This window comes from Lissotriton vulgaris, chromosome 5 (assembly GCF_964263255.1).
Source record: "Lissotriton vulgaris chromosome 5, aLisVul1.2, whole genome shotgun sequence".
Classification (NCBI taxonomy): domain Eukaryota; kingdom Metazoa; phylum Chordata; class Amphibia; order Caudata; family Salamandridae; genus Lissotriton; species Lissotriton vulgaris.
This window is the reverse complement of record NC_141693.1, coordinates 370,279,134-370,293,532: the sequence shown is the minus strand read 5'-3', so window position 1 is coordinate 370,293,532 and position 14,399 is coordinate 370,279,134. Positions and strand designations below refer to the sequence as shown.

At 49.2% G+C, this 14,399-nt stretch overlaps 1 protein-coding gene across 14 annotated transcripts in view; it reads left to right on the top strand.

The window, feature by feature from the left end:
• The window catches only part of UBR4 (ubiquitin protein ligase E3 component n-recognin 4), a 1,723,360-nt gene that overhangs the window by 1,194,783 nt on the left and 514,178 nt on the right, over positions 1–14,399 (top strand). For all 14 annotated transcript variants that reach the window (XM_086921716.1, XM_086921718.1, XM_086921717.1 and 11 more), the window contains 2 exons: positions 978–1,208; positions 2,091–2,259. In XM_086921716.1, the coding sequence (XP_086777842.1) occupies positions 978–1,208; positions 2,091–2,259 (400 nt within the window). The remainder of the gene's footprint in view (positions 1–977; positions 1,209–2,090; positions 2,260–14,399) is intronic.

Below are 14,399 nucleotides of genomic sequence, written 5' to 3'. Positions count from 1 at the left end.
ACAGTAAGCGTGCCATTTCATAATCCTATAGCCTTGAGCAGTAACCAACTCCTTCCCTCTCACCTGTTCATTTCAGTGCCCATTCTGCATTCTTTCTGGCGTTATCTCTTTGCTTCATTATTTAGTTTCTGTAGCATCATGATCCTATCCCTGTGCCTTAGGAGCTGGTATTGGCTCTCCAGTGTAATTAACATTTTTGTAACTCATGTAAACTCCAAGTCCTCCCGGAACCCCAACAATGCTTGAGTGGAGGTTTGCTGCAGTCTTTATCCCAATACTGCTTTTTTCACCTCTGCCAACTCCCCCTGAATGTTTGCATAACTGTATTCATACTCTTGTGTTTCACATCATTAGCATTTTGGAGAATCTCCTAATCCTATTTACCTCTTCTGACTTTACTAGTTCTTTATCTGTTCTTCATCTGTTTGTGCTCTCGGTCTTTGTTAATAATGATGTTCTAGGAAATCTGAAAAACAAGAGGCCCTTAAAACATGCAGTTTTGAACCTCCAGTCTATATATTAAGCAGTTTCTGGTTTTGCACTATTTTTTGTTTGTTTTACAAAGTAGTATATTGTGGATGCCTTGTTTTATTAGAAACTGGCATGAACTTTGCAGCCGCTCTTTTAACATGTGCTTCTCTACCCACATCAGACAGGATTTAATTTGACTATAGCACAGTTGTGTCCTTTTGAAAGTCGTTTTATTTTAGTCAATGTTACTTTTATTTGCCTTTGTTTTTCATAGGGTTGTTTTTCATATACGTTTTCCTGATTTTAAATCTATTTCATGACTAAGGATGCATCCTGCATTTGGGAGGCAGGATGCTGAATGGGTGCAGTTTCTAAGTGTGGAGTGACCAGAGAAGATGTTTGCTATATCTTCTGGTTGATATTTGGATGCTCGAAGTTGTCAGATTTACCCTGTTGAGGACAGAGAGACACAGCATTCTGACAGATTTCTGTATTTTCCTCTGCAGCTGTGCTGTATTTCCTACTGCAAGTCAGCTTTCTTGTGGACGAGGGAGTGTCACCTGTGCTGCTTCAGCTTCTCTCATGTGCCTTGTGTGGAAGCAGAGTCCTGTCAGCGATAGCAGCGTCTAGTGCACCCTCTTCAGCCCCTACCGGATCTGGTATAGGACAGCCTAGCACCCAGAGCAAGTCCTCCAGCAAGAAAAGCAAGAAGGAAGAGAAGGAGAAAGAAAAAGACGGTGTGTGACACAGAAAAAAGCTTTTTTTGCCAGAGTATATTTAAATGGACCATCCACCTATGTGGGTGTTCTGCCTTTTAGTTATAACTGCTGAATCCAACGGAAATGTACAAGGCTGTTTGCTGCTGATATTGGTGTTCATCTTGCACTTCTCTTAACTGCGCTGTTCATTTTTCTCTCCTGACCTATTCTAGGGTGCATGGAGTGGTTCATATTTTCTTGACCTTTTCTCAGTGTTATTTCGTAATGGTCATTTCCTTCATTTCAATGGGGTGTGATGTGGCTTCAGCAGGAACTCTGTTGTCCTGGCTGGGCCCCTGCAAGTTGTAACTCGTCTGTGTTGGCAGTTAGAAGATTATCTACTTATTATGCAGTATTTAAGTGGAGATTGGATAAGAGAAAGTCCTGGTGTGCCTCTCAGAAGTTTGTTGCACTGATATTTTTTGGAGAAAAGTTGTTGGCAAGCAAAAGTCTGGTTTTGGTTTCCCCATTTGGTCTCACTGCATTATTGGTTTTAAGTGAGGCTGAAGGGAATCCCATAGAAACTGCAGGTCGACAGCTAATGTTTGAAAAAAGAGTGCTGGGTGTCTCTTTATAGCCCTTTCTTGGTAGTCTGGGATTTGAATACATGCAAAGCTTTCAGCAGTGTGTGGAAAACCACCTCTTCTCTCTAAATGGGTTTGTCATGAACAGGGACTGGAAGATGAGCTGGCGATTTTAGTTAAATTGCATTCCATGCAAACTCATTTTTAGGCAAGGTCTCTGGAAGCTAGTGGGCAGCTGCCCTGGCGAGCAAATGGTTTGCAATGGGATTGTATTGTGTGTGAGAGTTGGAGTAAAAGGTCTGTATTGCATATTCTTATGTTGTCTTACCGTCCCTAGGTGAAGCCGTGGGCAGTCAGGAGGAGCAGCTCTGCACTGCGCTAGTCAACCAGCTGAACAAATTTGCTGACAAAGAAACATTGATCCAGTTCTTGCGCTGCTTCCTGCTTGAATCAAATGCTTCCTCTGTGCGCTGGCAGGCTCACTGTCTGGCCCTGAATATCTACAGGTGAGGCACACAGCATGGCACTGCATATCCATAAGTGAAAATACATCCTTGCGAATTGACAGATGATGCTGCAGGGCACTGTATGTCTTGAGATCAAATTATTAATTAAATTGTAGTACTGCATATTGTCTAAGCCCACTTTCCTTCTTAGAATTAGATTATCCCCCTCAGCATGTCTGCCTCTTTTAATTTCTGAGCCTTATGTGCACAGATAGAGTTCCAGAAGTTCAGTCAGGGAACATTCAGGTATTGCACATTTAAAGAATATTTAAAACATAGTTGCTGGTCTCCTTAATTCCTCCAAATACTGTTGAGCCCTCCAAACCCCTCAATCCACTTTACCCAGATTGAGACTGGTATGGTCAAAACTTAGTCCAGAGTGTACTGGCCGAATATTTACAGTCTGTATCCAAACCATGGACTTGTTCAGTATTTGTAGGAAAGTAGGATCTGCTTTCATGGTACCCCCACCTTTTGCTGCGGTCATTATGTTTTACTGACTAGTTTGAGTATATTCCTGCTAATCAGGACCTCAGACTCTGTGCTTCTTCCCTAAATTGGACAAGGTGAGTACTGAGGTACACGCCCTATTGGCTACTGGTGTACCCTTGTAAGTCCCTAAGGTATCCAGGGCCTAGGTACACCAGGGGTCCCACATGGGCTAAAGTATGTATTATGCCACCCATGGGACACCACCCAAGTTGCGACTACAGGCCTGCCATTGCATCCTGTTTAAGCTGGCGCTAGCACCACTTACAAGAGATATTTTTCCTTTTACCTGAGGTTACTGTACTTAAAACCTATGTCACCCCTAAGGCAGGGCTTTCAATCCTGATGGCAGGGGGCTCAGTTATAAGGGTGAGGGTGCCCTGTGCATGAGCAGGACACCCCTACTACCCTCTGAGTACATTCTACCGTGTTGCAAGTTCATCGCCATTACAATACATAGAATGGTAAAGCGTCATTATGCGATGGTAATCTCCAAACTGGCAGTAACAAACCCGGTTGTGTTTGGTATCAAACATTTTGGAATCAAACTCCCACACCGTAAACGGTTGGAATCATACTCCCACACTGTAATCGGTGTGGGAGGTATAATTCCATGCACTGTAAAGCTCATCCCAGAGGGCTTCGGTGCGTCCGGTACCAGTCTTCTAGACCCGGACAGCAAACTTCGGCTGCTGCCAACCAGAGACATGATTCTGCCCTCCTGCTGCTAAGCCAGGCTCGAGCAGGGGAAGGCAGGACAATAGGTTTTACAGTGGGAATCCTTTTCTGGATTCACATGCTGTGCATTATTCTGTAGATCGGAACGTGGCCAGGTACCACCGTCCGGCCCCGGCGACCCTAGCTTCCTGTCTACCCACCCCACCCTCGAGAGCCTGGTTATCCAGGCCTCTAACTCCCAGACCGCATTCCCGACTGCTCCATCTGATCGGGATTCCCAAAGGTATGAGCAGTTCGGTAAGAAGCTGTTCTCCTCACTTAGTTTGGGGTTGTGGTTGGTCAACACCATTTGCCTTTTGGGCCGTTATACCCACTCTCTGTGGGGCACGGTCGCGGACGTGCTGCCAGATTGCCCGGAGGAGGCCCGGGTCAAACTCGCTCAAACCCTTGCAGAAGGGCGAGATGCAGCACGGTACTCTATCTGATGTGGGCTGGATACCACGGACTCGCTGGGCAGGGCGATTTCCACGACGGTGGCGTTTCGCCGCCACGCCTGGCTGAGGTCAGCCAACTTTCCAGCTGATGTCCAGAATTCCCTCATGGACATACCGTTTGATGGCCGTCGCCTCTTTGGCGACAAGACAGACAGTGCGCTTGAGCGTTTCAAAGACTCCAGGGCTACGGCCAAGTCCTTGGGCCTGTTGGGCCAGCGCCAGCAAACTTATGCCTTTCGCTCCTTTCATGGCCAAGGAAGGGGCGCCCCCTCACGTCCTGCCAGCCACAGGCCGCAGAGTAACATCCAGCACGGCGGCGGACGTGGTAACCGCTGTGGCGGTGCCAGGCGACAGCGGCGAGGCCAGTCCACATCCACCCGCAGCATCCGCCTCAAAGCCTTCCTAGTCCAAGCTTTCAGGCCCATTTGATGCCAGTGCGGACAGGGTTCGCCATCACCTCCTCCACTTGTGCACCATCACATCGGACAGGTGGGTGTTGCAAATCGTCTGTAGGGTCTACTCCTTCCCATTCGAGGTGAACCCTCCACCCATGCCACCGCAGTACCACCGCGTGTCGGGGGATCACTTGCAACTTCTGCAAGAGGAAGTTACAGCCCTCTTGGCCAAGGGGGCCATTGAGCGTGTTCCTGGGCCAGAAGTAGGGTGTGGTTGTTACTCCCACTACTTTCTGGTTCCCAAGAAGGGCAAAGGGGGCCTACGCCCTATCTTGGACCTGCGGAACGTCAACGGCTTCCTCCGGAAGGAGAAGTTCAAGATGCTGACTTTAGCTCAGGTCTTAGCTGCCCTAGACCCAGAAGACTGGATGGTAGCGTTGGACTTTCAGGACATATATTTTCACGTTCCCGTCCTGCCGGCCCACCGGCGTTACCTGCGGTTCACGGTAGGCCACAAGCACTTTCAGTTGACCGTGCTCCCCTTCGGCCTTACTAGCGCCTCTCGGGTGTTCACGAAAGTGATGGCGGTGGTCGCAGCTCATCTGCGCAGGTTAGTGTCTTGAATGCCAGGGCGAACTCAGCCGCTGGTGCATGATGGATCGCAAATGGCATCTGAACTCGGACGTGGCGCAAGGTCTCTTTCAGCAGTGGGGAGAGCCTTGGTTAGATCTATTAGTCACTGAATAGAACGAGCAATGTCATTGGTTCTGCGCGTTGGATTTTCAAAGGCGGCGCACGCTCGGATAGGCTTTTTGTCGCGAGTGGAGCTGCGGTCTGTTGTACGCCTTTCCGCCTATACCACTTCTGCCCAGAGTGCTGAAGAAGATCAGGCGCAACTGGACCCAAGTCATCCTTGTGGTTCCCGACTGGGCACGAAGATACTGGCATCCCAAGCTACTCAAAAAAAAGGCATACCCTATGCACACACTTGAAATGTAAAAATTGGAAACAATGTTCATACGCAATAGTCCAATGTGATACAGAGAAACAACAATAGATTGCAAATTGTGAAGATGAATAAATATTTGTCAATAAAGAAGTCTTGTTCTCCTTGTTTTATTCAAACACAGCATGTGGACAACCAGCCGACACGTGTTTCATCGCGTCTTCGCGACTCTTCAGGGCTGGAAATGATACAGAAAACAAGGGGCTATATTTGGGGATTTATACATTTGATGTATGACCTTGAGTAACACTTCAGGTCAGCCGTTTGAGACAAGCATTACATTGGGTGATCTCATGCATAATTACATGCCCTTCGAGATGGTTGTGGGAAAATATCTATAGGTGTGCTGAGGTGCCTTAAAATAGCTCGCATATACCATGCAGTTGAGGTGAGCCGTTGTGCACTTAGGCACCCTAGTTGCTGGAGTGCATTCTCGTGCAGTTGTTGTGTCCAAATAGTGCACGGTAACGTGTTAAGCTGAGTTCTATGCCGGTGTGAGGGATCATGCGTGCCTATAAGTGCTCGGTGACACATTAGAAAAATTCCAACACATACCTCCAATGGTTGTGTTTAGTCTTTACGGTCTGTCGTGATTAAAAAAGAATGGTAGACGAGAGAAAGAAAGAAAAATGGTGGGAGAATGGAGGGAAAACGATGGAGGGAAAAGAGGAAGAAGAGAAGTAAATGATAATGTATCTGATTATTGCTCTTGATAGGATATGCCAGTTCTATTAATACTTGGGTTGAGATTTATAGTAAACTGATAATAATGGGCAAAAAGGAAAGCTCACCGCAATTCCGGTGATATTTCCGACCCGGAAGGGCCCAGGACCATTAAAAGTTTATTGCGAAGTAAAGTACAAATGCTGAAATACAATTAAAAATGGTCGTGTTAAATCTTTCTTTAAGTATAATAGGATAGATTAATGTAGTCATAGTAAATCCTTGTTCTAAACATCAAAAAGAGTCAATCAGTGCCTTTATATGTTGGCGCTCCTAAATTAAGAGGATGCACACTGCACCGTGTAAATCTATGAGAGACATATTGCAAATGTTCCCATTAGCCAACAAGTAAACTTCCCTGCGTACATATAGAGGGATTAGCGAAAACGTGAAGCGTTTAAAATTCCCTCATCTGGTAATTTGCGCCCCTATCATCAATTAATTAAGAGGAGGTGCTATTAAAGTGAGAAAATCCCAAGCTACTCAGTATGTCAGTCGATCCCCTTGTTCGTCTGCCTCTTTAGGAGGACCTTCTGTCGCAGCAACAGGGGATGGTCCTCCACCCGAACCTGTCCAATCTCCACATCCATGCGTGGAGATTGAGCGGCGACAGCTGAGGCCATTTGACTTGCCTCCTGAAGTCTGTGATGTGATTCTGGCAGCCAGGCGTCCCTCCACAAAATCGGTATATGCCTGCAGGTGGAACAAATTTGTGGCATGGTGCACAGCAAAGGCTGTGGATCCCCTTTCTGCCCATCCTTTCAGAGGTTCTCCTCTTTCTTCTTTCTCTTGCCCAGCAGGGCTCTGCTCTGGGCACTATCAAAGGCTACCTCTCTGCCATTTCAGACTTCTTGCTGAGGCTTCCTGTTCAGCCTTCTCTTTTCAAGTCCCCTGTTGTAAATAGATTCTTGAAGGGGATCACTCACATGTTTCCTCCTGTTCCTTTTGTGATGCCTCAGTGGGACTTGAACCTTGTTCTAACTTATTTGATGTGCGCTCCTTTCGAGCCACTTCACAATTTCCCACTTCGTCTTCTGACTCTTAAGACTGCATTCCTGGTTGCCATCACCTCTGCCAGGAGAGTGAGTGAACTCCAGGTTCTATCTTCTCAACCTCCTTTCCTCTCTGTCCATCCGTACAAAGTTGTCTTGAGAACGCGTCCCTCTTTCCTGCCCAAAGTAGTCACAGCCTTCCATATCGGGCAGTCCATCACCTTGCCCACCTTCTTTCTGCCTCCACATCCCTCGAAAGAGAAAGAGAGGCTTCACCGTCTGGACCCAAAAGGTACGCTTTCATTCTATCTGGACCGCACACGCCAGTTCCGGGTGGACGACCAGCTCTTTGTTAGTTACGTGGGCGCTAAGAAGGGACGGGCAGTGCACAAACGGACCATTTCTTGATGGGTCGTTTTGTGCATCAAGGCTTGGTATTCACTGGCTAAAAAGGAGCCTTCTGTGGGGCTGCGTGCCATTCCACTCGGGCCACAGTGGCTACTACTGCCCTCGGTCGGGAAGTCCCCTTGCAGGACATCTGTCAGGCAGCTACGTGGGCCTCGCTGCACATGTTTGCTAGACACTACTGCCTGGACAGCCAAGTCCGGAGAGATGGCTTTTTCGGCCGCTCTGCTCTCCAAGACTTTCTGGTGTGATTATTGGTTCGCAGACCCACCACCAGGGTTGGTATTGCTGGGGCATCTATTCTAAGGTAAGGAATCTAACACTAGCCTGTTTCTTTCAGATGCCCAAGTTACTTACCTTCGGTAACGATATGTTCGGGGCATGTGGGCTGCTGAATTCATATCTGTACATAGATCGCCGCCTAGTGTTGGGTCCGGATGATTGCACATTGTTGTCCTGGAAGAGTCTTCGAAGTATCACAAGATAGGTGGCTCCTCCTCTGGACTATAGTGCGCATGGGCATCCTCTCCATCCTCAGATTGTTTTTTTCCGCCATTGGGTTCGAATTTACTTTCGTTACTCGGAGTTCGGAAATAGATTTATAACTTTCTAAAGGCCAAAAGGCCTTTGGGGCGTCGGTATTGTATCTTCGATCGGTACCAACAACTTATTCCTGTTGTTTCTACTCAGGACGTCGAATCGGGCCGCGTGGCCTTCTCGCCACCAGGGCCAATCGTCAATGTAACGAAGTCCTTTCAAGCGATGCCCCAACTGTAACTCTAAATACCCACACATTGATAAACACCCAGTCTGTAATAAGTGTTTATCTCCCGAACACAACGAAGCCGACTGCTTAGCTTGTGCTCAATTTCGGTCAAAAAAGACTCTTCGGGTTCGACGCGCGGCGAGGCAGACGATGCAAAGGTCAGCGCCTGAGCCAGAGAATATCTTTCAAGATGACGAAGAGGTAGTCGAGCCTGAAGACTCGGATCAGCAGTCGGAGAAGGGGTCTGAACAAGACTCCAACTACTACGTCGATGACGAGGAAGACCTCATCGAGGTAGGGGACGACGAACCAGGCATAGGAGCCGTTGAGGATGACTCCAGCGAGGACACTGGGCCGACCGTGAGTACGGAGCCCAATATATTGGCAGGTTCAGATCCAGAGGCTCAGGTCGAGGCATCGCCGGAAGGCCTTAGCCAAGATCAGAACGCCAATTCTATAGCCCCGCGGTTAAGCCCGGCTAAGAATATAATACAAGAGCCATTGGTGCGACATTACCAAACTTTTGAAAAATCAAAACCGAAAGTGATAGCAACCAAACAGAAACCGAAACTGATCGACATCCCATTCTTCGGACCGAAAATGGCAGGTCTGTCAAAGCCGACCAAACAAAAACAGGTTGTCGACGCGTCGAGGTTGCATGCAAAGGTTGTTGAGGCCAGAGCCACTACTCCCATGTCCCCAATTAAGCTGAAGGCCGTCGAGCCGACGACGTCGACGCCTAGCAACGCAAAGAAAGGACTCGAACGGACAACGGTTGTCGATCCCAAAATACGTGTCGATCAACCTAGGCAAGTCCACACAAAGACACTCGAGCAAAAATCAAGATTCGAGCCGAAGGGCTCCGTCGAACCAAGGGAACAACACATCGCTCCGAAGCAGCAAGCTCCGAAGACGACACCGGGCCAAAGGATGGTTATCGAACAACCAAAAACAGTCGGATCGATAACCACGGCTCCAAAAATTATTATACAGTCTACTAAGACGGTCCAACAACCAAAGTCTCTCGGACCGATATAATTCGGACTTCCTCCGCACGTCAAGCCAAGGATGGTCGAACAGGATAGCGGATTCGAACCGACCCAGCCAAAAAGGCCAAGATTGGGGGAAAGAGCTAAAGTACCTGAGGAACAGGATCCTTCAGCTGAAGAACAGTCCAAACTGTAGGTTGACCCCGATACTGGGAAGGTTACCCTATTAAAAAGGAATGTCAGACCTGAAACGAACGTCGAGCCCTACAAAATACCTCTAAAAAGAAAGAGACACTTCAACACCTCCAGTTCTTTTTGAGACTATCACACCATATGTGCAAGAAACCTATATGTACTCGCCCACACGCACAGATGACTATGGGGAGTATGAGGACAATGACCAGTACAATTATCCGACGGATAATGACCAGGACATACAAACTCCGCCATGGACTGACCCTGTAGATCCTGGAGACTCTCAGACAATTCCTGACAATACTGTACACCCTGTAAAAACATCGCCTACAGAGGACACAGCTGCCTTCAATGTACTAATAGAAAGGGCAGCATATAATCACCATGCGGAGGTGCACGCAGATCCCATTTATGAAGACTTCCTCTTTGACACTTTTAGCACCTCTGAGAAAAACGTCAAAACACTGCCAATGCTAAAAGGGGTGCTTTAATTTGCAGAGGACATATTTAAAGACACAACCAGGGCACTGGTCATTAACCCTAGGATAGAAAGAAAATACAGGCCAGCCCGGTTGACCCTACATACATTAAGGGACAACTGCCTTTGGACTCTTCAGTCGTCTCCAATGCACGTAAACGTGCTAATTCTCAGACCTCTGGCGAAGCTCCACCTCCAGACAAAGAGTCCAAAATTCTGGAGGCCTCTGGCAAAAGGGTGGCTGCTCAAGCAGCTAACTTATTGCGAATTGCAAACACGCAAGCCCTGTTAGCCAGGTATGACAGGGCGCACTATGACACACTGGAGCAAATCTTCCAACATCTACCAGACTTTTATAAGGAACAGGCAGAATTCCTAATACAAGAGGGAAAGCTCATATCTAACGCATCCATCAAATGTGCCTTAGATGCAGCAGATACAGCAGCCAGGGCTATCAACACCAGTGTCATGCTCAGCCGACATGAGTGGCTACACAGCTCTGGGTTTAAAAATGAAGTTCAAACCACTTTACTTAATCAACCTGTAAACCCTGACTATCCTTTTGGTCCTGATGTAGATACAATACTGGACAAAATGAAGAAGGACACCGAGACAGCCAAGTCTATGGGTGCCTTGCAGTCTCGGCAATATAGAGGCAGTTCCTTTCGTCGCTCCGGCAACAGAGGAGCTGCTAGAGGAGCCTCAACACAGAAAACCTCTTACATTAAAAGCAATACGCAAAGCACCTACAACAAAAACAGTAGAGGTGGATACCGTGGCAATAACACCAAGGGTTGAGGACGAGGAAATAACAGCTCCAGATCCTCCACCAACACCAAACAGTGACTTCTTGTCACTGCCCCCAGACCATATAACAGCGGTCGGGGGAAGATTACAGCAGTTCCTGCCAGTCTGGGAAACCATAACTACAGACAGGTGAGTGAGGCAAATTACACAGCATGGCTATTGCCTAGAGTTAACCTCCCCACCGCCCAACATACCCCCAAGACAACGTCCTATGTCCGCAGACCACCTACACTTATTGCAGCAGGAAGTCATCAGCATGCTACAAAAGGGGGCCATAGAACTAGTACCCTTAGAACACCAGGGTACAGGGGTGTACTCTCTGTACTTTCTAATCCCCAAAAAGGACCGGTCTCTCAGACCAATTTTGGACCTCAGGCCCCTAAACCAATACATCTTATCAGAGCATTTCCACATGATCACTCTGCAGCAAGTGTTGCCACTGTTGCGTCAAGGAGACTTCCTCGCAACACTGGACCTCAAAGACGCATATTTCCATATACCTATACACCCGGCACACAGGAAATATCTCAGGTTCACAATTCTAAACCAGCACTACCAATTCAAGGTCTTCCCCTTTGGGGTAACAACAGCCCCAAGGGTGTTCACCAAGTGCCTAGCTACAGTAGCTGCACACCTCAGAAGACAGCATATCCATGTCTATCCATATCTGGACGACTGGCTAATACAAGCACAGTCAGTCCAGCAATGTGCCAGCCACATGTCGCTCACTATTCACCTCCTGCACAATCTAGGTTTCTCGCTGAACTACAACAAATCCCATCTCCAGCCTGCCCACGTGCAGCAGTATCTGGGAGCAGCAATAGACACTCTGGCAGCAAAAGCACAACCAAATCCTGCCAGAATAAACAGTATTCAAACGCTCATACAGAAGTTCAGGCCACAACACTCACTCCCAGCCCGAGTGTTTATGCAACTGATAGGCATGATGGCCTTGTGCATCTTTATAGTCCCTCACGCAAGACTTCACATGCGTCCGCTGCAGGAGTGCCTAGTACAGCAGTGGAACCAGGCTCAGGTACAATTAAACTACCTAGTGTTGGTGACCAGTCGTGCATACAACTCTCTGCATTGGTGTAGACCACAAAACCTTTGCAAGGGACGACTGTTCCAGGAGCCTGTACCACAAATTATGCTAACAACGGATGCATCCCTGATAGGGTGGGGAGCCCATGTCCTCCACCACACAGTACAGGGCCTATGGACCACGCAGCAGAAGAAACTGCACATCAACCTGCTAGAGCTGATGGCAATTTTTATGGCAATCAAAGCTTTCAAAGTACATCTCTGCAACAAGACAGTGTTGATCCGGACGGACAACATGACTGCGATGTACTACCTACAAAAACAGGGAGGAACACACTCTCCTCAGCTGTCGCATCTGGCACAAAGAGTGTGGAAGTGGGCCATACAGAGGGACACCAGTTCTTGCACCTACGGAGGCTTCTCTGACCAGGCGGTTCTGCTCAACGTGATTTCGCCCACATCTCGCCGAACCCGCTTCGTGGGTGCCGCATCGCACAGGAGTGCGTGGGGCTCTGACACCCAGCGCAGAGGAACAGCAAGGCGGCTTGGGCGTGAGGCTCGGCGGGGCTGCGAGCGTGCGGGGGACTCGCAACTACCAGGAGTCCCTGCTAGACCGGGAACCAGCATCCGGTCCGCTCTCCCTGCTGGCCCGCCCACCTGAGGGCTGTAAAGGCGCCCTGCACCTTCCCTCGGCGGGACACCAGTTCTTGCACCTACGGAGGCTTCTCTGACCAGGCGGTTCTGCTCAACGTGATTTCGCCCACATCTCGCTGCACCCGCTTCGCGGGTGCCGCATCGCACAGGAGTGCGTGGGGCTCCGACACCCAGCGCAGAGGAACAGCAAGGCGGCTTGGGCGTGAGGCTCGGCGGGGCTGCGAGCGTGCGGGGGACTCCAACTACCAGGAGTCCCTGCTAGACGGGAACCAGCATCCGGTCCGCTCTCCCTGCTGGCCCGCCCACCTGAGGGCTATAAAGGCGCCCTGCACCTTCCCTCGGCGGGACACCAGTTCTTGCACCTACGGAGGCTTCTCTGACCAGGCGGTTCTGCTCAACGTGATTTCGCCCACATCTCGCCGCACCCGCTTCGCGGGTGCCGCATCGCACAGGAGTGCGTGGGGCTCCGACACCCAGCGCAGAGGAACAGCAAGGCGGTTTGGGCGTGAGGCTCGGCGGGGCTGCGAGCGTGCGGGGGACTCCAACTACCAGGAGTCCCTGCTAGACCGGGAACCAGCATCCGGTCCGCTCTCCCTGCTGGCCCGCCCCCTGCCCAACACGCCCCCCTATATCACATTCTTAAACTCCCGCAGCGCGGGACGCAGCCCGGGGCGAAGACCGGGCAAAGAGCGGGCCGTTTGAGGCCGTTCGAGTACGGCAGAGTCCGGCCCGGGCCAACCCCCCCTGGCCGTTTTGATGTACCAAAGGTAGGCGGTCTACCTTTCTTTACAATCTCTTGATACTTGGTACTGTGGGGATGGACATAAGTAACATTAATCGACAGTGTGGTTTTGCTTTTAACCTACATCCCACCATGCCCTTAAGGTCAGGTAAAGAACGCACAGTCCAAATCCAAACCACCAAGAAAGTCGTATCAGGCCCACTGGACGCTTTCATCACACGGGCCACGGGGATATTGGAGAAGGAAATTGCGATGGTGGAAAAAAGACTCTCGCTTGACCTTATTAGCGGAAAGCGGTCATCGCTGGGCGGACTAGCTACCACCACCAGCCCTGTAGCACATGCTGCTTTCAATTGTGTACAATCTATTACCACAGATGCTATTGTTCATCTAGATAGCGTGGGGGAGAGCTCAACTGTTCGCATTCTGGAGGAAGATGCGTACAGCCTAGATGACTCACAAGCTAGCCAGGGGGATGATTCACAGGCTAGTGTGGGACCCGAACCTAGTCAGATATCTGGTTATTTACCCCTTAATGTCTCTAACACCGTTGTTGCCACAGATCCCCCAAGTACACATTACTTCTAGAAAGAGAAAACAAGACTCAAGACTCTCGGGGGGGGGGGGAGAGAACGTAAGATTCCAAAAACAAAAGATACAACAGACAATGGGAGCCAGGGCTCTGGGCATCCTTTAGACACCCAAATTCCTTCTGTATTTCCTAATGTGTTGTGCCCCTCCCTTACCACCTTGGGATCCTCGAACCCCTGTCCAATGTGCCTTAACAGTGATGAAATCTTGTTAGTAAAAATGGAGGCCATGTTTAAAACCCTATTACTACCCGTCCTGGAACGGACCAGGTTAATGACCTCGAAAATAGACCGCATGGAGGCTGTAGTGAACTCAAACCAGGCCATGTTACAAAAATTAACCGGCACCAGTCCTATAGGAGTTATTAAAACACAAATAGCCCCGAAGACCTCAAGCACAAATAATAATATTTCTACTGGCAACCCTGCCCATAACAAAACATCAGGGGTAGACACCAATATGATTATAGGGGGGGGGGCTACATATTCTAAGCCATCTGCGAGTACCCAAACACAGGCATCTAAGACGAAGGTCACTGAAAAACCCAATTTTTGTAAGCCTCAAAGCACTAGGCCACCCCCACAAGTAAAACCCAATCCTGCCCCCCCCCCCCGTCTTCCACAACACGGAGATATAGCTGGCCAGCGCAGCAACACCAACCAAAGGGTGGAGAGGCATAGAAGGCTTACCAC